The following is a 26,536-nucleotide window of genomic DNA, read 5'->3' as shown; positions in this document are numbered from 1 at the left end:
CAATGGAATAATGTTAAAGGTCCAGAAATCAACCCATCCACCTATGCTCAACTGATTTTTGACAAAGAGCCAAAATCCATTAAGTTGGGGAAATGAGAGACTCTTTAACAAATGATCCTAGCAAAATTGGACAAATGCCTACAGAAAACAGAAACAGGATTCAGATCTCACACTATTTACAAAAACTAACTCAAGGTGCATCAGAGATCTAGAGGTAAAACAAAAACTATGTGAAGATCATTAGAGAAAAAGTAGTAACAAATATAGAAGCCTTAACCCATGACAATAACAGACTTTCAAACATAACCAAGAATCATCAAATCTTCAAAGTATAAAAAAAACAACAACAAACAGACATTTGGGTGGGGGGGAAGAAGAACGAACTGGGGAGGAGGGTAGAGAAAACAGTGCAATAATTAATGAATGAAAACCAAAAATCTCTGTAAATGTTCATTAAAACTAATAAAATTTAGTAATAAAAAAACAACAACAACAACCTCTCAAATTGGGTAACAAACCTACAGACTAGGAAAAAATATTTGCTCATGACATAACTGATAAGGGACTAATTCCTAATGTTGATATAAAACTCAACAAGAAAAATACGAACCCATTACAAAATGGGCAGAAAATATAAAAAGACTCTTCACAGATATTCAGATGGACAACAAACACATGAACAAGTATTCAAGATCACCCTAGCAGCAATGGCAAAGTTCAACAGGACAGCAAATAACAAAATCTTGCTAGAATGTAGAAAGAACTCTAATGCCTTACTGGTGGGTGTGTAAAATGGTACAAGTGCTGTGGAAGACAGTCTGATAGTTCATCAGAAGATTAAAAATAGAAATATCCTTTGATTCAGCTATTTCACTACTAGAACTATAAGGAAATCAGAGATATAACATAAACATGTATCCACAATATCAAAGAGATGGAAACAGCCCCAATGCCCATCAATAAATGAACAGTTAGAGAAACTCTGGCACATCCACACGATGGACTATTTGCAGAGTTGGAAAATAATGAAGAACTTGTGAAACACTATACAATATGGATGAGTCTAGAGGACATTGTGCTCAGTGAAAAATAACACTATTATAAAAATAAGAGGGTTATGGGGGTAGATGATGAGGAAATCAAGAAAAGAATATGTAGATAATGAACACTGCATTGGAAAAGGTGAAAGGAAGGTCAATATGAAAAGGATAGATGACCAGGTATTATGTGTAATGCACTTATAAATTTGGAACAGAATACACATTATTAATTGAAAGGAGAAGAAGAAAGGATAAATTTGTATAATTGAATGAATGAAAAGCCAATTTATCTGTAAACTTCTACTCAAATCACAATAAAAAGAAACTTAGAAAAGTATATCAATTATCCTCGTTAGTTTCAACATTAACATTTGAAAGTTTAGTCATGTAATAGATATTTAATTAAGGGTACATTCCTGGTAGAAACTCTTGTCCAGGAAGTTAAAACATATTGGTAAAAGCCTTGACGTAAAAAAATTCAAAGAAATAATTTATCAAATGAGTAATAGTTGAATTTTTCCTTTCCTTTTAGATTAACCAAGTTTGTGAAGTTTAGGTGAAAGTTTCTTTTGCTATATAAAATAAGTTGTAACAAAAATGCCACATGCTTAAGTTAAATGATAAAATGTGTAAGGGTAATATACACTTTTCTTTGAAAAATAAAATTAACTCAATTATTTTTTTTAAATGCTATGTGTGAAGTTAGCCCAGAAACCAGGAAAGCATAGTGGTGAGGCATGTGGCTGCTAACTGAGTGATCAGTAGTTTAAACATGTTCTGGTTTCATGGAAGAAAGATGTGACACTCTGTTTCCATGAACATCAGGGATTTCTATTCTGTCCTACAGAGTCTCTGTGATTCGTAATTTACTCAGGGGCACATAACAACAATAACAACATGTATTCAAATTTCAACAGGACCTGCTAGGGGTAAATGCTTTTGTAAAGTAAATGTCTTTTTCCTCATAATTTGTTTCTTTAAGCTCATAAGGAATATAATGTTCATTCAAACGTTTGTTATGTGCCCTGAAACAAAGGTCACATATATTGTTTAACTTGATATATACTTCTGAATTGATAAAAATTTAGGCATTATCTTATTAAGTGTAAAATATGAAAATGTGTTTAAGACATTGGTAAGCTTTGATAAATTATTAATAGTATGAATAATTTTAGGTAAGTTCCAACGGAATTAGTGAAAAGTATGAATTATAAATAATACTGAGAATAATAGCATTTTGAAAGGTCGGGTCTAATTTGTTAAGATTAATTGCAAATACCTATTTTTTTCCCCCACAACATAAATAGTGACAATATATGTGGACCTCCATGGAAAAAATACTCTGGAATCAAATTGTCTATATCCTTGGAAATAGACAATGCAATGAGTGAGCTAAATACTGTAAATCAGAAAAGGGCCGACTGCAGAACAAACCATCAATTTCTCATACACAAATTCAAACTGAAACCTCATACTATTAATATAAGTTCACAAGAGCCAAAACATTGAGTATATCTCACCTGAATTTAGACACTTTCTCAATAATAGATTTGATGCATCCATTACTAATGACTGAAGTTCAGATGAGTTGTTAGATGACATCAAGGATTTAGTACATGACAATGACATCATAAATGAAGAAAGCAAGAGGTTGTTAAAATAAGAGAAAAAAGAAATATGTAAATGAATTCCAGGAAGACCTCTGAAGAATGTTCTTAAGCACAGAGTAACTAAACAAAATTGAAGAAATGATGAAGCAAAAGTTTAGAACAAAGATTTTGAAGTGTTTCATTTGGTTTCCACCAAATTGAGTAAGACTCATAGTGATGAGAAGACATAATAAAATATTATAATAATAAAATATACAAATCTTAGTGTTAGAAAACCAAAAGGGAATAACACTTCTGTGTGTCTTGAACTATGAAAGCTAAAGAAAAAAAATTCAAGTCCAAGTTTTGATACTAAAGGGTTTGTGAACAAAATATTGAATGATACATGGACTATAAAAGATTGAAGGCATGTGCAGAATCACTGAAATCAAGAGAATTTATTTACATTGAGTTGTTTTCAGGAGGTAGCATTTGATCAGTAAGTACAATCAAAGGTACTTAAGAAAGAAGTGCAGGATGAACTAAAGGCACTGGGTAAAAATAAGACTGCAGTAATTTACAGAATATAAAAGGATGGACAATCTTCTTCAATACTATTATTGCCTCTGAAAACCCACTGATGGGTCAACTATGGATTGGTTTTGACTCAATGATATGTAACAACAATTTACAGAATACCAATTGAGATGTTTCTTTGAATATATACAATGATGGAGTGCTCCCTCTTTTCTGCTAAGAGATTTGAAAGGCTAATCCACTGGAAGAGATTTTTATTTGTGTCCATTCAAAGAAAGGTGATCCAACACAATGTGAAAATTACAGAGAAATATCACTAATATCAAATGAAATTAATTTTTCTGAAGATAATTTAAAAAGGCTTTCATCACTACATTCTGGAACTACCAAAAAGAAATTCAAGCCAGATTCAGACGAGGACATGGCATGAAGGATATTTTTGCTGATGTCATAATGATCTTGGTTGAAAGCAGAGAATAATAGAATGATGTTTGCTTGTGTCTTATTGATTACACAAAGATATTTGACTGCGTGAATCATAACCAATTAGATAGCAATGCAAATGTTAAATGAATTATAGAGTATTTAATTGTACTCCATGAAACCTAAGCTCAAACCAAAAGACAGTTGTTAAAACAGCTGTGTAGTTTAAAATAAGGAAAGGTGAACATCAGCATTATATTTGTTTCCTTATAATTATTCAATCTGTATGATGAGCAAATAAGTGCAGAAGATGGATTATGTAAAGAATGTGGCATTATGGTTGGGGGAAGACAGATTCATAACCTTCAATATGTGAAAAGCACAACTTTGCTTGCTGAAAGCAAAGAATATTTGAAGCACCTACTGATGGAGATTGTTGTTGTTGTTGTTGTTGTTATGTGCCATCGAGTCACTTGCAACTCATAGCAACCCTATGTACTAGAGCTCTAAATGCCATTCTATCCTGTGCCAACCTAGCCGTCTCAAACGCACCCATTCCCACCACTCCAGTCAGAGAATCGATCCATCTCATTGAAGGTCTTCCTCTCCTTCGCTGCCCTTCCACTCTGCCAAACATGATGTCCCTCTCCAAGGACCAGTCCATCCTTGCAACATGCCCAAAGTATGTCAGACGAAGTTTCAGAACTCCAAGGAGCATTCCGGCTTCACCTTCTCCAGGACAAACCTGTTTGATTTCTTAGCATGGTATATTCAGCACTCTTCTCCAGCACCACAGCTCAAAGGCATCAATTCTCTTTCTGTCATCCCTATTCACTGTCCAACTCTCTGATGCGTAGCACCTAATTGTAAAGACTATAGCCCAGATCAGGTGCACATTAGTCTCCAGCCTGACATCGTTGCTCTTCAATACTCTTGAGAGATCTCTCACAGCTGACTTTCTGAATGCAATTCATCTCTTGATTTCCTGGCTGCTGTTACCGAGAGTATTGACTTTGGAGCCAAGTAAACTAAAACTGTTAACTATCTCAATCTCTTCACCATCCACACTGAGGCTTCCAATTGGCCCAGTGGTGAGAATCTTTGTTTTCTTGATGTTGAGCTTCAATCCATATAGAAGGCTGCAGTCCTTGACCTTCTGCAGCAAGCGCTTCAGGTCCTCCTCAGTTTCAGCAAGCAGGGTTGTGTCATCTACATAATGCATGTTGTTGATGACTCTTCCACCAATCCGGTTGCCACATTCCTCTTCATACAGCCCAGCATCTCGGATGATTTGTTCTGCATACAGATTGAAAAGGTATGGAGACAGAATACATCCCTGATGGACCCCCTTCTTTATTTTGGACCATGTAGTGTCTCCTTGCTGTATTCTGATGATTGCCTCTTGGTCCAAGTATAGGTTTCGCATTAGCACAATCAAGTGTTCTGGGATTCCCATTCTTCTCGGAGTCAGCCATAACTTCTTGTGATCCACACAGTCTAAAGCCTTTGCAGAATCAATAAAGCACTGGTATTCTTTGCTTTCTGCCAAGATCCATCTTTATATAAACTATTCCACATGTAAAAAAGAAAAAATTCTCACAAATGTACCAATAAGCAACATCATGATAAATGAAGTTTGAATTGTTAGCAATTTTATTAGATCCAAAATCCCAAAATCAACACTTACAGAAGCAGTAATCAAGAAATCAAATAATGCAATATATTGAGCATACTTATTGCAAAATACTTCTTTAAAGTGTTAAAAAGCAAAAATGTTCTTTTGTAGACTATAGTGTACCTGACCCATGCAGTGTACTTTCAATCACCTCATATGCATGTGAAAACTCGGCAATGAATAAGGAAAACCAAAGAACAATATGCATTTTAATTATTATGTTGACAAAGAATGCTAGATATACAATGTACTATCAGAAGAACAATTATCTATCTTGGAGAAAGTATAGCCAGAATGCTTCTTATATCAAAGGATGGTAAGGCTTCATTTCATACCCTAGACATCTAGTCTAAAGAGGCATCAATCCTGGGGAAGGAAATCATGCTTGTTGGAACAAAGAATTCAGCATAAAAGACACAGACCCTCAATAAGATAGATTGACATTGTTTTAAACAATGAGCAAAAATTGGTAGAATGATGCAGAACAAGGAAATTTTTCATATTTTTTTACATAGAGTCATGATTAGGAACCAACTCAATGGTATATAATAACAAAGTGACAATGTTGACTGCTTCTAAATATAGTATAGGAGGAATTATTACATCTGACACTAAATTAATAAATTATTATTGTTGTTATTGTTGTTGTTAGGTGCCACCAAGTCGAGTCCAACTCATAGTGACCCTATGAACAACAGATCTGAACTTTCTAAAATTACTTTCTCAAGAATCATTTCTCTTACATGACATAATGAAATTACATCCTGCATTATTTATAAGACAACAAATGTATGAGGCATCTCTTTTTATCTAATAATCTAGCAAATGGACTTTTCAAAGTCAGGTCCTAGAACAATCCCAATCCAGACACCAAATTAATTTTTCAAGGAGATTGAAAGGGAAATTATCAAATTTATTTGGAGATACAGGAGACCGCAAATAAGCAAAACACTTCTGAGAAACAAAACTGAGGTTGGAGGCATAGCACTCCCTGACTTCAAAACCTACTACACAGAGTTGGTAACAAATACAGCATGCTACTGGTACAATGACAGACACATAGACCAATGGAACAGAATTGAGAACACAGAAATAGACCCAGCTATCTACGGTAAACTGATATTCGGCAAGGAAATCAAAGATATCAGTTCAAGGTGGATCAGAGACCTGGGACTAAAGCCGAAAACCATAATGTTCATAAGAGACAAACTGGGATCAAACTTAGAGGCACTAGTCCAAGGTATAAAGAGACTTCCAAATACAACCAGAAAGGCACAGTCTAAAGAGGACACAATTGATACATAGGACCTTCCTTTTTTTTTGGGGGGGGGGACCTTCTAAAGATTAAATCTCAGTGCGCATCAAAAACTTTTCCAACAGGGTGAAAAGAAGACCTACAGACTGGGAATAAGCATTTGGTAATACTATCTCAGACAAGAGTCTTATAACAAAAGTTTACAGAATACTCCTGGGCCTCCACAAGAAAAAGACCCAATTACAAAATGGGCAAAAGACATGGAAAGAATTCTCACAGAGGAAGATATTCTAATGGCAAACAGACACATGAAGAAATGCTCCAAATCACTGACAATAAGAGAGATACAAATCAAAACCCCAATGAGGTACAATCTCACTCCAGTAACAGTGGCAAAGTTTAACAGGGCAGCAAGTAATAGATGTTGGAGAGGATGTGACAAGAAAGGAGCTCTTATACATTGTTGGTGGAATTGTAAAATGGTGCAACAATTCTGGAAGTCCATTTGGTGCTTCCTCAAAAAGCTGAACATAGAAATTCCATATGACCCAGCTATTCCACTACTTGGAATATACCCTGAGAATATGAGAACTAAGGCACAAACTGAGATTTGTACACCAATGTTCATAGCAGCATCACCATCACAAAAACATGAATACAGCCAAAATGTCCAACCACAAATGAATGGATTGAGAAATTATGGTACATTCACATAATGGAATACTATGCAGCACGCAGGAGCAATAACTTTGTAAACTATTACCTAAGTTGGGAGGGACTGCAGAGCATTATGCTGAGTGAACTAACTCAGTCCCACAATGATAAATATTGTATAAGACCATTATTGTAGAATGAGTATCCAGGAGGGGTGGGAGAGGCTGGAAGCAGAGTAATGTGGATGTACAGGGGGAAGAGATTAATCATTGGATTGCACAATTTGATGGATGGGGGTAAGGGAAATTGAAAGAATTCGTTAGAATATGTATTAGAATTTTGTAAATAAACTAGTGAAAAAAAGTCAGCTTGAGGGGGGGAAGGGGGGTAAAAGTGCAACAATGAATGAATGAAAATCTAACTTTTCTGTAAACGTTTGTTAAAATAACGATTAAAATAAAAAAAATTTATTAAAAATATCAGGTCCTTGAACAAAATTCTGTGGATAGCATAATTTATTTCTTCTCTTTCAAATATTCTGCCTGTACTCTTTCCCCGGTCATTAATTATGAGTTTACGTAGTGAGTTAGCCCGTAAAGCACCAGGCCCCTTAAAGGATTAGGATAGGGGGATAAGAGGGATATTAAATAGGAATATCAATCCCCAACCTCATTTAATCAATGATATCTACAGACAATTGCAAGTTCACAAAGACTGATTTACCAACTCCCATGTTCTTGGATCTTTTTGGCCAGTGAAATCCTATGCAACAGGTCTGGATAAATTTGGATAACTGTTGTCATAATTCTCACTATGCCTAAGTCTGCCTGATAATTAGGAACTATTTGCTTTGTAGTCACAGTAGCAATTACAGACAGAGCCTCATATCTGTGTCACTCTATAAAGAGCAGTCATATTAAAAATTAAGAAGTCACAACAATATTCATACAGACATTCAAACTATTCCCTGAAATGACTTATTTACATATCTCAGACTATGTCTTTTTCTATAAGAGATATCTTCTTAGTTCTAAAATGCAATCCACTGACAAAGCTGAAGAGAACAAACACACAGACAAGTGAGTGGAGTAGCACCTGAATTGTTTTACATTTAATGACATATTCTACTGGAGTCCTAACAGAGCAGGATACTAAATATGTGTCCTAAGAGTTTAAAGGAAGCATTGGCTTGTAAAATAGGATGTTCGGCTTTAACAACAATTAACTTTCCAGAAGTCAAGAGAATACATTTACTAGCTTAAGAAAATAGGAAAGTAGTATGCTAACATCATTACTTCCACCAATGTTGATCCACCCTCAGAATGTTCTTTAATTCATTAAAGTATTGTTTATTTCTGATGTCTAAATTACTTGACATCACTTTGAAAGCAATGTATGTTGTATGAGTACTTCTCTAAAAATCAAAGAACCATGCACCAAGAAATATTACAAGTTATTCAAAATTATAATATTTACAAATAAAACCTTATATTTTTGTCTAGACAAACTATTCTATTTAGGAAAAGGATAGGGAGTAAATTATATTCAAGAAAAGTAAATAGTTTAACTCTGAATCCACAATTATGCAGGTAGAACAATATTGTTAATCATCCCACCACTAGCAGACTAAAACCTAGAATTTTATTGTAGGTGGAGTGTATTATACTGGTATTTCCATTATGCCATTTCCTGATGTGTACTTATTGTCCACAGACAATACTTAAAATACTCATTTGAATCTAAATCAAACAGTGAGGGTTCATAATTGCTATTGCCTCCTATGAAATAAGCTTCAGTGTTGCAGGTGGCTGTCTTGGCTCAGGGAACACTACATCTCCTGTATCTCGCTCAGCTTGAGTTCCTCCCAAAACAGCCAGTAAAAACTGTTACACCAGTGAAGTTTAGAGTAAACCTCAATAGAGACATGCTACAGACATCTCACTCCTATAAGCACTTGTCCACTGGGAACATTTATGTGTTCATGTGGATGAATAAATACAGAGGCTGACTGAAAGAAGATTATTTAAGAATCACATTCTTAAGAAAATATTACTTAAGAATCAATGCAACTTTTTACAATGTGAATGGTTCAGTTCTTGTGGAATGATTTGTTGCATTACTCCAAAAGCATGATGCAATTTGCCTCAATAGTCTGTTTTTCCCTTTGCAATCCTGAAATCCTTGTCCTTCCCAAGCCAGTTGCCAAACATAGTCCACAGCCAAAGCATGCTCTTATCCCCATCCTGGAATGTGCCTGTCATCAGGCTACCACTGCAGCTGGCATACAGGAATGCAATCATGGATGTTGTGTAGCATGATATGTAATTTCTGACATTCCTTATAATTCTGTTCTCATCTCCTTTTTCCCCCCCTTTCTATTTCAATTACTTTGAGCAGCATCAAGAAAAAATTACCCATCCACCAAAATGAGTAAGTCCTCTTGTGAAGCCATGAAATGCTTTGCTCTACATGATGCCATTTCATGCTTCTACAACCTAAACTCTGATCATTTGCTCCCTTGGGGGAAAAATGTCAAGTTTAGGTGTTGATAGCTCTCATTACTGGTTAATAATTAGAATCCAAATTAGAAAAAGCTACAAAACTTGGGTTTACAGTTTGCTTTTTTAAAAAAATAAACACAAGAAAAACCAAGATGCTCACGTGCTACATTGAAGGCCTTCATATCTGCACTTTTTTTTTCTTTTCGGTTTTGTGTATCCTTCTTGTACATGCCCCTCACTTGAGTCCCCTGAAACCTCCTATTCTGACTCCTTTGCTCTCTGCCCACAGATTAGCCCATCCTGAAGGCAGCTTTCCTGACCTGGCTATGATGAACCTGACCACCAGCCTGGAGAAGCTGGAGGGGAAAGGGGCAGAGGAGGCTGAGGAGGAGATCCTAGAAAGTGGCTCTGAAAACATGGAGAAAAGCAAGCCTGAGAAAGACAGTGAGGAGTATGGGGAGGATGAGGACTCAGAGGAGGAGTCAGAAGAGGAGGAAATGTCAGGTAAGCAGCATTTTACAGTGTGCTCAAAAAGTGTAGCTGGCAAGCGGAATGAAAGACACTTGGGTAAGCTCCAGAAAGATAGCCATCTGATTAGTTGAAATCTTTTTCATAATGGTTCCTTTACTGTTAACATACCTATTCCACCAGTGAAGTTTAGAGTAAATTTCAGTAGAGACATTCAACAGACATCTCACTCCTATAAGTACTTGTCCACTGGGAACATTTATGTGTGCATGTGGATAAATAAATACAGCGGCTGACTGAAAGAAGACTATTTAAGAATCACATTCTTAAGAAAATATTACTTAAGAATCAATGCAAAATTCATTAAAATTTTATTTAAATTAAATTTCACTTAAAATAGGCCAGGTAGCTTGGCATAGATTTTTAGTGCAAGATAGTGATCTGGACAAAGACTGACTAGATTTGACACTTACCATTTCCTGCTCTCAGGGAGGGACACTCCCAGTAGAAGCAGAAGCAAGCAGTTGTGTGGAGTTCTTGAAAATTCTAGATCCGGCCTAATCCACTCAAGATGGCTCCAGTGTTGGTTTGTTTTGGTTTGAGGGTTTTTTGTTTTTTTATGTTTGTTTGTGTTTTAATGCTTAACTAGAAGAATTTATTTTACTTTTATCAGCTCTATGAACATTGTCCTGTAAATATATTTCATCTATTTCTGCCTCATTTTAAAAATAATTTAGGGACATTAACAACATCATATTTTTAAAAAATATTTTTATTGATTTTCATACTGTAATACCTTTACAGTATGTTTCATTCATATATATTTTCCCTACTAGTTTATTTACAAAATTTGAATATAAATTTGAACAAATTCTTTCCATTTCCCTCACCCACCAACCCATCAAATTGTACAACCCAATGATTAATCCCCCCATCCCCCTGCACATCCACATTCCTTTGCTTCCAGCCTCTCCCACCCCTTCTGGATCCTTATGTTCATTCTACAATAACGATTTTATACAATATTTATCCTTATGGGACTGAGTTAGTTCACTCAGCATAATGCTCCCAGTCCCTCCCAAGTTAGGTAAATAAAAGCCACAATGAGGTACTATCTCACTCCGGTAGCAGTGGCAAAGTTTAACAGGGCAACAAGTAATAGATGTTGGAGATGATGTGGCGAGAAAGGAACTCATAAATTGTTGGTGGGATTGTAAAATGGTGCAGCCATTCTGGAAGGCAGTTTGATGCTTCCTCAGAAATGCTGAACATATAAATTCCATATGACCCAGCTATTCCACTACTTGGAATATACCCCGAGAATATGAGGACTGAGGCACAAACTGAAATTTGTACACCAGTTTTCATAGCAGCATTATTTTCCATCACAAGAACATGGAAACAGTCCAAATTTCCAACCACAAAAGAATGGATTGAGAAATTATGGTACATTCACACAATGGAATACTATGCAGCATGCAGTAGCAATAACTCTGTAAATGATCACCTAACTTGGGCTCCAGTGTTTTTAGAACTCTCAGCCTGGCCATACTTCCTATCTTAGCAGACTGCTCTGCTCTAGAAGGCTGCTGATGGCCAGGAACCTGCTACCGCAGTCCCTCCTCAAAAAAGAGATAAGTAGGTCACTCTGGCAGCAAAGAGATTTGCTGCATTGATATTTGGAGCTATGTTTCTAAGTACTACCATTTATCATTGCTGGTTCTTTATATTTTGCAAAAGAAGAAAGTAAAGCAGCAGTATGAGATGTAATGCCTTTCCATACTTGAGTTAACATGTGTTCTAAGAGGGACAGAGCAAGCCAAGCTCCTCAAGTAAGGCTTGAGTTTTATTATATTACTCTCAGATAGTATTTAAGCTTCATTCATAAAATCTTATCATAAATTAGACTACTCTTTCTTAGCCTATTTCTACACCTGTATATTTCCTCAACACAGGTATCCTCTTTTCTCCTTATATTGTGCTCATTTATTGCCCAAATATTCATACTGACATTTATCTGAGCTGTTCAGGAAACAACTGTTTCCATAAAGCTAAAATTTCCTTAAGTTCAGAACCATATAGGGTAACAGTTAAAAATTTCTAAACTCCATCAAGAAGCTACTCAAAGATATTTATGTTTCATTTGTGTCCTGAGCACTAGTGGCCTAGTGGTAAGGAGCTATGCTGTCAACCCAAAGTCATGTGATTCGAACACGTCAGATACTCCAGGGAAGATAGACATTCTCCCTCCTGCGATTTACTGCCTCTGAAAACTCGCTAGAGGGTCAGTAATAGGAAGGTTCTGACTTGATGGTACACAACAACAACAACTATGTGTTTGCGAGCTTCTGAGTACATATGTAATGACATACTGGCTCTACAAAGCTTCCTGGATAAGACTTTTGTTCAAATCAGCTCGAACAATCAATCCTTTCTGAGTGAAGTTTGATTCAGTCCCCACAATATCACTCCCTAGAACACTGAAGGAAGCTCTGTTCATGTACTCCATAAGGAGTTACATTGTTAATTCAAAGGCCAGCTTCTCAGTCTTCTATGCAATTAACAGCCTTGTAAACTCAATTAAGGGATCAGGTATGAGTTAAGATCTGAATGCCTATGAGTAGTAGCAATGGCAGAACACTGCAGAACGAATATAGTACTAATTTGATTTTAAAACTGTGATTGAAATTCTCCTCACACTGGTGAGACCACATCCTCAACAGAGCTGTGTCTTTTGTGAGTGTTGCTTCCATTCTGGAAAGACCCGAGTTCTAATTATTTCCTAGTTAAAGTCCAGAAAAGGATAATTTTCCTTTATAGAAGCACTGTTTTGGCAAAAAATCAAAACAAAACAAAGCAAAACAAAAAAAACCATTTACAGGATTTTCTGTTTATCAACACCTACAGGAAGTAAAGGACATAAGTAGAAGAAATGGAGAGAGAGAGAGAGAGAGAGAGATATGTATTTTAAGGAATGCTATTGTAGTATTGTGTTCTAAAATCCATAAGTCAGGTTGCAGAAGGAATAAAAGAGTTCTGGAAAGGTATGTGTTTCTAGACTCAAGGAACAGAATATTTATTCTCCAGGTGATGCCCAACCACATTATGGAAGGTAATCTATTTACACATTATGGAAGGTAATCTATTTAAGACTAACTGATATCATCACATGTAACTTATATAATTAGATGTTATGCTGTTAACCAGAAGGTTAGCAGTTCAAATTCACCAGCATGTCCATTAGAAAATGATGGATAGTCTTGTCCTGCACGGATATACAATCTCAGAATCCTGATGGAGGGTCACAATCAAGTCAGGGCAATTGTTTGGTTTAAGTTAACAGCTTCATCACAGTATCTAGATTAGTGTTTGCAAAAATAGTCATTCCAATTTTTGCTTCAGAGTCGCAGGCGACTCGACGGCACATAACAACAACAACAACAACAACAACATATGAGTCTCAGTATTCCTAAATTTACTTTACTACTATTATTTTGCAGCTTCTAGTTTGAGAAGTATTTTCAATAATAAAAAAGATAAGTTTGTTATTATTGGTTGGGGTGGCTTCCTGTTTTTCAGACTTAAGAAACAAGTGGCACCTAGTGATTGACCGCCTCACCGTTCTATTCTTGAAGTTCCTGGAGTACTTTCACAAGCTCCAGGTGTTCATGTGGTGGATTTTGGAGTTGCATATCATCAAAATTGTCTCCTCATATATTATCTGGGTTACTGTGAAAGAGGCAAGTAAATATTCGTCTTATCATCAAGTTTAATACAACCAGAGTAGGTTATTATTTTCTTTCTTTTTTTAAAAAATGACATGTCCAGTATTTTCAAAGGGGCCTCAAAGACAGATACACCCACTTGCATGTACAGAAAACCAAGGTTCAGTGTCCTATGAAAAGAGGAGGAAGACAACAGGGCAAAGGAGGCTCAAGACTCAACTTCTGATTTGTTTGGTCATATTTTCATCTAATCTGAAAAGCAGCTGCTTCTCTGCACTTAATATGCAATGCTATCTCCTTACATTCTCTCTTAGGAAACAAGTAACATTCCACTTTATGTTGCTAAACAGTAAACTTAGAACGGAAAATGTTTAGTACCACTCACCTTATTTAAAAAAAAAAAAACAAAACCAGACACATGGTTTAAAATATGATAATTATAGTCTGTATTCTGATCGACAAAGAAAAGTCATTATTCAACAAATAATTTATTATTTCGTGCTTTCTGTATAATGAGTTAGTGGGTTTTTGCCTATTTGTTCAACAAATGATCTCATACTAATAACAACTTGTGGCTGACATTGAGAAGAATGGGAATCACAGCATGTAATTGTGCTCATGAGGAACCTATACCTGGACCAGGAGGCTGTTGTGCAAACAGAGCAGGAGAACATTGCGTGGTTTAAAATTGAGAAGGTAGTTCATAATGGTATTCTTTCTCCATACTTATTGAATCTCTATGCTGAGTAAATAATTCGAGAAGCTGGATTCCATGAAGAGGAGTGTGGCTTCAGGATTGGAGGAAGAATCATCAATAACCTGCATTATACAGTTGACACAACCTTTCATGTTGAAAGTGAGGAGGACTTGAAGCACTAGATGCAGATCAAGGAATGCAGCCTTTGAAATATATTGTAACTCAATGCCAAGAAAGGGAAGATTCTTACCACTGGGCCAATAAACAACATCATGGTGGATGGAAGGGAGATTGAAATTATCAAAGCTTCATTTTGCTTCGATCCACAATTAACACCCTTGGTACCAGCAGTTAGGAAATAAGGAGACAAATTACACTTGGGAAATCTGCAGTTAGGGACCTCTCCAAATTATTGATGATTAATGATGTCAGTTTGAGGACTAAAATGAATCTGATTCAGGCCATAGTCTTTCTGATTACTTGCTATGCATCTGAGACCTGGACAATGAAAAAGGATAACAGAAAAGGAGTTGATGCCTTTGATCTCTGGTGTTGGAGAAGAACACTGAACATCCCATGGATGGCCAAGAGAACTGACAGTCTTGAAGAGGGTACAGCTGGAGTGCTCTTTGGAGCCAAGAATGATGAAGCTTTGCCTCACATATTTTGGGCATTTTGCTAGGAGGTGCTATTCCTTGAAGAAGGACATGATGATGGGAAGGGTGTAAGGTCAGCAAAGGAGAGGAAGACCCTAAACCAGGTGCATTGATACTGTGACTGCTGCAATGGGCTCTTGTGTGTCCATATATGTGAGGATGGTGCAGGATAAAACAGGATCCAGATCTTTTGTTCATATGGTTGCTATGAATCGTATTCAACTTGATGGCATCTAACAACCACAACTACAATTTTTCTGTATTTTTTTTAGCTAGGATGCTCTAGTGGCCTAGTCTATACACTGCTAATCCAAAATAAGCACCTCTCTGATTGTTCAAATCCCCAGGAGATTGTCAGGGGAATGATGGGCAGTCTCCTCCCTTGTGATTTATAACCTCAGAAACCATTGGAGGATCAACTGAGTTAATTGTGAAAGCAGTGTGTTGAGTTGAGATTTTTGAGTTGGTTATAATCCAGAGAGTCTTTCTGCTCTAGAAATCTGCCATTAAACCATGGAACTACCACTGTTTTATTTTGTCACTGCACCAAAAAAAATCTAACATATTTCACAAATAGATAAATGATGAATATTAACTTTCATCCTCCTGCCTAAACTAAAACTTTCTTCTTCTGTGCCATACAAGTGTTAACAATTTAAAATAGATCAGTGATTTCTGCCAGATGAGAATACAATCACCACACTTCCTATACAGTGGCATATACGTCATTGTTAAAGAACAAAGTCTATGTTTTAATTGAAACAAAGAATTTAGCTTAATGTGTATGTTCATTGAGAGCAAAATAGTCGTTAAACACTTTGTACACTGACTTATTAATTACAAATACATTTTTTTAAAAACATAAAAACCACTACACAATCCATCAGATATCATCAGTGCCATAGCCTCTTCTGTTTCCAGCTTGGATTTATGGCACGTATTTTTTTATGTACTATTACAGCTGTTTTTAGTAATTTTCAGCAAGATTTTACATGCATTATAAAATTAATGATATTGTTCTATAATTTCCACATTTTTTGGCTCAGGTTTTTTTTAAATGTTGTGAACAGTTGACCAGGTAGTTGTCTTCCAATCTTGGATAAAAACAGAGAATACCAGAATGATGTTTATGTTTTATTGACTATGCAAAGACATTTGACTATATGGATTATAACATATTATGGATAACATTGAGAAGACTTAATTGTGCTTATAGGAAACGTATACATGCACCAAGAAGCAGCTGTCCAAACAGAAGAAGGGAACACGGTATGTTTTAAACTGAGTGCATCAGGGTTACATCTTTTTTCCCCATACCCAATCAATCTGTATACTGAACAAATCATTCAAAAGGCTGGACCATATGAGGAAGAAAGTGATATCAGGATCAGGATTGGAGAGAATTTATGAACAATCTGAGTTATGCAGGTGTAACAATCTTGCTTGCAGAAAATGAAGGAGACATGTAGCAGATCAATGACTACAACCTTCAATGTCAGTTTTCACCTCAGCATTGTTATGTGCCATCTATTTGCTTGCTACCCATAGTGACCCTATGTACAACCCTGCTCTATTCTGTGCCAATCTTATTGTTTCTAACACACTCACCCCCATTACTCCAGTCACCAAATCAATCCATCTCAATGAGGGTCTTCCTCTCTTGTGCTGTCCCTCCACCCTCCCAAACATGATGATGTCCCTCTCCAAAGCTGAGTCCCTCCTAGCAACATGTCCAAAGTATGTCAGATGAAGCTTCAGAATCCTTGCCTCCAATGAGCAGCCTGGTCTCACCCTCTCTCTAGGACGAACCTGTTTGTTCTCTTAGCCATCCATGGTATGCTCAATACTCTTCTCCAGCACCACAGCACAAAGACATCAGTTCTCTTTCTATTATCCTTAGTCAATGTCTAGCTTTTTGATGCATAGCAAGCAATTGCAAAGATCATGGCCTGGATCCGGTGCACCTTAGTTTCCAGACTGACTGACATCGTTACTCTTTAGTACTTTGGAGAGGTCTCTGATATCACACTTTGGCTGCTGGTACCAAAAGTGTTGAATGTGGAGCCAAGCAAACCGAAGCTGTCAACAATCTCAATGTCTTCGTTGCCTATCATGATGCTGCCAATTAGCCCAGTGGTGAGAATCTTCAACTTCAACATTAAGGAAAAAAAATCTTCACCACTTGACCAATAAGCAACATGATAATAGAGAAAATATTGAAGCTGTCATCGATTTATTTACTTGGATCCACAATCAACATCAGTGGTAGCAGCAGAAATCAAAAGACATGTACATTGCGAGGGGAGGGGAATCTGTTGTCAAGGACCTCTTCAAAGTTCTAAAGAGCAAGGTGTGCCTGATCCAACCTAGGGTATTAGCGGTTGTTTCCTATGCACCTCAAAGTTGGGCAGTGAATATGGATTACAGAAGAATAAATATCTTGGAATTGTGCAGTTGGGGAAGAGTGTAAACACCTTTTATAAAAAAATATAAACAACTACTATACACATGGACTTCACCATATGGTCTACACAGGACTCAGAATGACTACCATCTATTGAAAAATTCACTGGAGAAACTCAATATCGGCTGTGAAAACTTGGCCAGGTGCTGATTGTGGAACAGACCGTCAATTACTCATTTGAAAGTTCAAACTGAAGCTAAAGAAAATCAAATAAAATCCACAATAACCAAAGTTTGACTTCAAGCCTATCCCACTAGAATTAAAGACAGTATCAGGAACAGATTTGAAGCTTTAAGCAATAATGAACAAAGACCAGATGAGCTGTGGAAGGATATAAAGAATATCATTCATGAAGAACATAAAAAGTCACTGCAAAGAGAGAGGAGAAAGAAAAGACTAAGATGGATGTCAGAAGAGACTCTGAATATTGCATTACAACACCAAGAAGAAATCAAGAAGTTAAGGAGCTGAACATAAGATTTCAAAAAGCAGCATGGGAAGGCAAAGCATTTTTTTTCCTTATTTTTAAATAATTTTTTATTTTAATTTATTTTTAATGTAAGTTTGTAGAAATGTTAGATTTTCATTCATTCATAGTTACACATTTTATCCCCTTCCCCTTCCCTCAGTTTACTTTTTAAATATATATATATATTCATTCACTGTTGCACAATCACCTGGAAAAATGACAGCCTCTTTATCAAATGGTGCTGGCAAAATTAGAAAATTATCTGTATAAAACTGAAGCAAGACTCACACATCATGCCATAGACAAATACCAACTCAAAGTAGATAAAAAATTAATAAAAGAATAACTTGGAAGAACTCTAGAAGCCCTAATGCACACTTGAACAGCCTTCCAAGCATCTTGAAAAACCTACAACAAAGAGAGAATAAAATAAATGAATGAGACCTTCTAGGACTCAAATCCCTATGCACATCAAAAAACTTCTCCAACAGGGTAAAAAGGAAAGATACAGACTAAGAAGAAATATTTGGTAATGACATATCTGATAGGCGACCCATAACTAATATTTATAGAATACTCCAGCACCTCAAAAGGAAAACAACCCAATTGCAAAATGGGCACAGGATACACTTCACCAAAGAAAGCATTCAGATGGAAAACAAACCCTTGAAGAAATGTTCAACATTTGTCCCTCCTGGAGAAATGCAAATCAAAACAACTATGTAATAATGGAAATGTTCAACAGAGTAGTAAACAATAAATACTGGCAAGGTGTGGAGAGATTGGAACTCTTACTCATTGCTGGTGGGAGTATAAAATTGTGCAACCACTATGGAAAGCAGTTTGATGCTTGCTCAAAAAGTTGGAAATAGAAATACTGTTTGATCCAGCAATGCCACTGCTGGGAATATACCCTAAAGAAACCAGAACTGCTACCCAAATATATGTTTATTGCTGCATTATTAACAATATCAAAGAAATGGAAGCTACCTAAGTGCCTATCAACAATTTAATGCACAGGAAAACTATAATATATTTACTCAATGGAATTCTACACAGCACTGAAAAACAAAGAACTCATAAAATATTGCACAGCATTGATAACCCTCAAGGACATTATGCTAAGTGAAATATCTCAGTCACAAAAGGACAAACACTACATAACATCATTGACATAAAACATGACATGACTGGAGTTGGAGGGAAACTAAAAAAAGAGGATAAATAATGAATACTGCAAAGTATTATACTGAAACATGGAAGGAGCTAAAGTGGGAAAAATCAAAAGGGGCAAACTTGGTTGGCATTTCTTAAGCTGAATGAACTGAAGAACAAATTCAAGCCTTGGGGTGCAGTACTTAGGATGCTGAAGGCAGAATGTTGAAAAAGCAGAAAGCATCAAAGAAGATGGAAGGAGTACACAGAGGCACTATACCAAAAAGAACTGGCTAACACAGAAGAATTTAATAAAACAATATATGAGCAAGAACCCATGGTGATGAAGACAGACGTCCAAACTCTGAAGGAATTGACATAAAACAAGATGCCAGGAATTGATGGAATATCAATTGACATATTTGACCAAACAGTTGTTGCTCTGGATGCGCTCACCAGGTTATGCCAAGAAATCTGGAGGACAACTACTTGCCCAACTGACTGGAAAAGATATATATTTATTTCCATTCCAAAAAACCAGTGACCCAACAGAGTGTGGAAATTATTGAACAATATCACTATTATCACACACAAGCAAGATCTTGCTGAACATTATCCAGAAACACCGGGAAAAGCACATCTGCAGAGAACTGCCAGGTGTGTAGACTGGGTTTAGAAGAGGCCATGGAAATAGGGACATCAAAGTGAAGGTTAGATGGATTTTAGCTGAAAGCAGAGAATATCAGAGGAATGTCTATCTGTAATTCATTAACTATGCAAAGGCATTTGACTGTGTAGATCACAACAAATTGTTGCTAACCTTGAGAAGAATTAGAATCCCAGGATACTCAATTGTGCTCATGTGAAACCTATGATTGGACCAGGAAGCAGTAATAAGAACACAGCAGGGGAACACTGCATGCTTCAGGATCAGGAAAGGGGTGCCTCAGTGATGAATCTTATCTCCATACCTTTTCAACATATATAGAGAATAGATTATTCAGGAGCCTTGACTTTATGAGGATGAATGTGGCCTCAGGATAGGAGGAAGACTCATCAACAGCCTACATTATGCACATTACACAATCTTGTTTGCTGAAACGGAAGAGAACGTGAAGTGTTTGCTACAGAAGGTCAAGTACTGTACTCTTCAATATGAATTGAAGCTCAACATCAGGAAAACAAAGATTCTTAACACTTGGCCAATTGGCAGCTTTATGATGGACCAAGAAGGGATTGAGATGGTTGATAACCTTAGCTCGGTTGGGTCCACAATCAACACTCTTCGAACCAGCAGTTAGGAAATCGAAAGATGAATTGCCTTGAGAAAGTGTGCTGTCAGGGACCTCTCTAGATTACTGAAGAGCAACAATGTCAGTCTGGAAATGAAAATGCACCTGATGCAGGCCATGATCTTCACATGATACTTGCTATGCATCAGACTGCTGCACAATAACTAAAGATGATAAAAGAAGGATATATGCCTTTGAGTTGTGGTCCTGGAGAAGAGAGTTCACCATATCATGGACTGCCAGAAGAACAAACAGTGCTGCCCTGGAGAGGGTGAAACTAGTCTGCTTCCTGGAGACAAGGATTTTGAGTCTCTGTCTCACATATTTGGGTCACATGGCCAGGAGGGACCAATTCTTGGAGAGTGACATCATGCTTGGAAGAGTGGAGGGACAGCACAAGATAGGAAGACCCAGGATGAGATGGAGTAGACTCAGTGACTGGAGAAATGCGATTGGGCCTGTCAGAGAAGAAATTGGCTCAAGATAGAGCAGATTTCAGAGCTAATGTACATAGGGTCACTATTAGTTGTAGGCAATTCAATGGCACACATCAACAACAACAACATGAACTGCAAAAAAAGAAAAATGTGCTAGTAAAGGTAGAGGGTCTGTAAACAAAGTGGATTGACACAGTGACTACCATAATTGGCTTGAGAAGGACAGAGATCATGAAGATGGTCCAGATTAGAGCAAGGTTCAAAGAATTACTATGAGTCATAGTTAACTTGATGGCTCCTAGGAACAAAAAGTTAAAAGACTATCTCAAAGCAATAGTTTTTGGCATTCATTTATCTATATGCTTCTACAAAGTCTGCATTATATGTAAATTTTAATTTTTCTTCTGTTTGTCTCTCTTTTTTATCAGAATTCTTTCATAGACTCTTTGATAAACATGTTCAAAAATGGTAATGGGGCATCATACAGTTCTTCTGGATGGTCTCGTGGCAAAAGAAGCATTTCTTATTTCATAGCTTTGTAAACAAAGGTTGTACACACCTCTAACTATTCATAATGTTTAGAACTTGATACTTAGTAATAAATCTTTATCAAACACTTGAATTCAGTATTTCAAATCTGATAATATTAAATATCCCAAAAATTATTTTACAGTATTATCATATTATATTTAAATAACATTCAAAATAACTAGGTTATTTCCAGTGCTGAATAAAGTGACGGTTCTTCTGTAAGTTCAAAGAACTCTTAACTATAGGGAGAACTTTCAGATATTATAGACATTTGCTTTAACTGATGAATCCACATGCAAACTAAAACCTCATGTTCAAAGTGAACTCATTCCATCTCTAAACCTACTTTTGGCATTTCCTGCCTCACATAATAATACTGTATCCATTTAAGCTCCCCCGTTGGAAAACTGGAGGTCACTGCCTTACACTTTTTCTTGATACCCACCCTAAATCTCATCAAGTATCAAACCCCTGGCTTCTCTGTCTCTTTCCACTGCACTAGTCAGGCAGGCCTTCATCACTGTTCTCCTGGATTATTGCAAAAGGTCTCCTTATTCCTAATCTAACTGTTAATGCACTATCATTCTTCAGTTATATTTATCTGACTAAGAATTAGATTTTACCTTGAAGCTTTCCAGTGGGAAACATTCACTGCCTCTCTGTCTTCTTTAGAAGGTGTTTTAGTGAGGTAGCATGGTTCTGCAGAAGAGATTACTATGTCATGTCTGTAGAAAGAATCACTCTATTATAGCATGGTAATGCATGTTTGTACAATTCTGCAGAAGAGATCCCTTTAACAAAGCATGACTTTGCAGAATGAATTCTGTGCTGTTCCATAGTTTGGAAAAAGGCCCATCCAGAGGTAGTACCTAGCTGTGCTTTAGCCTTACCTCCTGCTACTCTTCACTACTTCAAACTTTTTAATCAAATGAAAAATCAGGGAGTAGACACCTGCTCCTACCATGCTATCACAATTTCTTGCCTTTGCTCATACAGTCTTTAATTGAAATTCTCTGGTCACGTTTCTTAGTCTGGTTCAGCTCAGCCATCATCACTTTAAGTAAATCCTTCCTGAGTTACCACATTTGACTGAGAACACCTTCTAAATGTACTCACAGGACAATGTTCAAGTCTACATGGTGGCCATTGTAAATTAAATTGACATTATCTGATTATACAACTGTCTGCAAAGATAAATAATAAATCAGTGAACAGTTCATTACTCATCCCTAACCCTTAGAACCTAGCATTTTAGGCATAGCTGTGCACATACTAAGAACTCAGTCAGTCTTCCTTAAATTTAGCCAATCTGAATTAGTTGAATCACCATGTTTTCATGATGTCATGACTTTGAGTCTATCTCACCTGAATTTCAGAACCAACTCAGGAGTAGGTTTGAGGCCTTGAACACTAATGAGTGAAGGCCAGATGAGTTATGGGAGGATATCAAGGATATCACTGATTTCACATGCAAGCAAGATTCTACTGAACATTATCCAAAAATGACTGGAACAACACATCAGCAGAGAATTGCCAGAAGTCCAGGCTGGATTAAGAAGGGATAGTGGTAATAGGAATATTGTAGCTAGTGTTAGATGTATCTTAACTGAAACCAGAGAATACCAGAGGAGTGTCTATCTGTATTTCATTGATTATGCAAAGGCGTTTAACTGTGTGGATGATAAAAAACTATGGCTGACTCTGAGAAGAATGGGAATCCAGAATACTTGAACGTGCTAATGCGAAACCTATAACTGGACCAAGAGGCAGTCCTCAGAACTGAGCAAGGAAACAGTGCATGGTTCAAAATTGGGAAGGGTGTCCTATCTCCACACCTTTTCAACCTGTATGCAGAACAGATTCTCTGGGAAGCTGGGCTCTATGAGGAGAAGTGTGGCACCAGAATTGGTGGAAGATCTATCAACAATCTGTATTATGCAGATGACACAACACTACTTGCTGAAACCGAGGAGGACATGAAGCACATGCTTCAGAGGGTCAAAGACTACAGCCTTCAATATGGATTGAGGCTCAATATTAAGAAGATAAAGTGCACCAAATGAAAGACCTGCAAAATATATAAAACACACATTAACAAAGTTGAAAAAGGAGATAGATAACACTACTATAGTACTTGGAGACTTCAATACACCCCTTTCAAGAAAAGATAGAACTACCAAAAAGAATCTCAACAAAGATACTCAAGAATTAAACGACACAATTAACAAACTCGATCTCATAGATATTTATAGGCTAATGCACCCCCAAAAAGCACAATATACCTTCTTTTCCAATGTTCATGGAATGTTCTCTAGAGTACAACACATTCTATGTCAGAAAGCAAGCATCAAAAAATTCAAAAACATAGAAATTTTACAAAGTATCTTTTCAGATTACAATGCCACAAAACTAGAAATTAATAAGAGAATAAAGGAGAAAAAATTCATACATTTGGAAGCTGAACAACAACTTGCTTGAACATGACTGGGTATAAGAAGAAATAAAAAATTAAATTGAAAATTTCTTGAAACAAATGACAATGAAGACGCTACTTACCAAAACCTCTGGGAAACAGCCAAAGCAGTAATAAGAGGTCAATTTATAGCAATTAGCAAACACATCAAAAGGCAGGAAAAATTGACCATTGACTCTCTAACCCAACATCTTCAACAAATTGTAAAAGAACAGCAAGAAAACCCAACACCATATAAAAAAACTGAAATTATAAAAATTAAAGCAGAGATAAATAGAAAACCAAAAAACAATTGAAACTATCAACAAAACTAGGCGTTGGTTCTTTGAAAAGGTCAATAAAATCGACAAACCATTAGCAAAACCCACAAAAGAAAAGAAGGAGAAGACACAAATAATCCGAATAAGAGATGAATCAGGCAACATCACAACAGAACCAACTAAATACTTAGAAATGCACAACCTACCTAAACTGACACAAACCGAAACTGAACATCTGAACATCTGAACAGACTCATTACAAAAGAAGAAATTGAAAAGGTAATACAACAACTTCCAACCAAAAAAAGCCCTGGGCCAGATGGATTTACAAGTGAATTTTATCAGACATTTAGAGAAGAACTGTCACCAATTCTACATAAACTATTTTAGAAAATAGAAAAAGATGGAATTCCCCCAGACTCATTCTATGAAGCAAACATATCCTTGATACCAAAGCCAGGAAAGGACACCACCAAAATAGAAAGCTATAGGCCAATATCTCCTATGAAAATAGATGCAAAAATCTTAAGTAAAATATTAGCCAATAGAATCCAATGATACATCAAAAAATAATCCGTCGTGACCAAGTGGGATTCATAACAGGTATTCAAGGATGGTTCAATATAAGAAAATCAATTAATGTAATTCATCATATTAACAAGGCAAAGAACAAGAACCACATTATCCTATCAATTGATGCAGAAAAGGCCTTTGACAAAATCCAACACCTGTTCCTGATTAAAACACTCAACAAAATAGGATTAGAGGGGAATTTCTTCAATATAATCAAAAGTATTTATAAAAACCCCAGAGCCAACATTGTTCTCAATGGAGAGAGATTAAAGACGTTCCCTTTAAGAACAGGAACTAGGCAAGGATGTCCATTATCTCCTCTCTTATTCAATATTGTATTAGAAATCTTGGTGATAATAATAAGACGAGAAAAAGACATAAAAGGCATACAAATTGGCAAAGAGGAGATAAAATTATCCCTCTATGTAGATGACATGATAGTATACTTAGAAAACCCTAAAGACTCAGCAAGAAAACTATTGGACGTAGTTGACAAATTCAGCAAAGTAGCAGGATACAAGATCAACATACAAAATTCAGTTGGATTTCTCTACAGTGACAAAGAGAATACAGAGGAGGAGCTAAGAAAAACAATACCCTTCACAATAGCTAATCACAAGATAAAATATTTGGGAGTAAATATAACTAGAAGCACAAAGGATCTATTAAAAGAAAATTACAAAACATTACTACAAGAAACAAAAAGAGACCTGGAGAAGTAGAAGAATATTCCCTACTCATGGATAGGAAGACTCAATGTTGTCAAAATGGCAGTACTACCAAAAGCAATATACACGTTCAATGCAATCCCAATAGAAATAGCACTCCCATTCTTCAACAAGATGGAAAAGGCAATCTCCAGCTTCATTTGGAATGGAAAGAAGCCCCGAATATACAAAGCACTCCTTAAGAACAGAGAAAAGGTAGGAGGCATTTCACTCCCTGATTTCAAATCCTACTACACTGCCATGATAGTCAAAACAGTGTGGTACTGGTACAATGGCGGACACATAGATCAATGGAATAGAACTGAGAGCCCAGAAATCAGTCCATCTATTTATGGTCGACTGACTTTTGACAAGGAGATGAAATCAGTTAGGTGGGGAAATGACAGCCTTTTTAACAAATGGTGTTGGCAAAACTGGAAAACTATCTGCAGAAAAATTAAACAAGATCCACACCTCACTCCATATACAAAAACCAACTCAAGGTGGATCATGGACCTTGGACTAAAGCCAAAAACTATAAATTTCATTCAAGAAAAGCTTGGAAGAACTTTAGTAGTCCTAATCCACAACATAAAGAGTCTTCCATGTATCCTGAAAAATTTAGAACCAGGAGAAGATAAAATAGATGAATGGGACCTTCTAAAAAATAAAATCCCTATGCACATCTAAAAACTTCTCTAACAGGGTTAAAAGGGAAGCCACAGAGTGGGAAAAAGTTTTTGGTAGTGACATGTCAGATAAGGGACTTATATCTAGAATTTATAAAATACTTGAGCACCACAACAAAATAAGGGTCAACACTCCAATAGAAAAAATGGGCACAGGATATGAACAAACACTTCACCAAAGAAGACATTCAGATGGCCAACAAGCACATGAAGAAATGTTCAAAATCCCTAGCCCTGAGAGAGATGCAAATCAAGACAACTATGAG

General features: G+C 36.5%; 1 protein-coding gene across 1 annotated transcript in view; it reads left to right on the top strand.

Annotated features, from left to right (window-relative positions):
- PIEZO2 (piezo-type mechanosensitive ion channel component 2) overlaps positions 1 to 26,536 on the top strand; it is a 731,335-nt gene that overhangs the window by 509,833 nt on the left and 194,966 nt on the right. Inside the window, exons 17-18 of the mRNA XM_006897012.1 lie at positions 9,964 to 10,178; positions 13,722 to 13,882. Of these exons, the coding sequence (XP_006897074.1) occupies positions 9,964 to 10,178; positions 13,722 to 13,882 (376 nt within the window). The remainder of the gene's footprint in view (positions 1 to 9,963; positions 10,179 to 13,721; positions 13,883 to 26,536) is intronic.

The sequence above is a fragment of the Elephantulus edwardii genome, unplaced genomic scaffold, assembly GCF_000299155.1.
Source record: "Elephantulus edwardii isolate Elephantulus edwardi_28Jun2011 unplaced genomic scaffold, EleEdw1.0 scaffold00196, whole genome shotgun sequence".
In the NCBI taxonomy this organism is placed as follows: domain Eukaryota; kingdom Metazoa; phylum Chordata; class Mammalia; order Macroscelidea; family Macroscelididae; genus Elephantulus; species Elephantulus edwardii.
The sequence above is the reverse complement of the archived record's forward strand: the minus strand, read 5'-3'. Positions and strand labels throughout refer to the sequence as shown.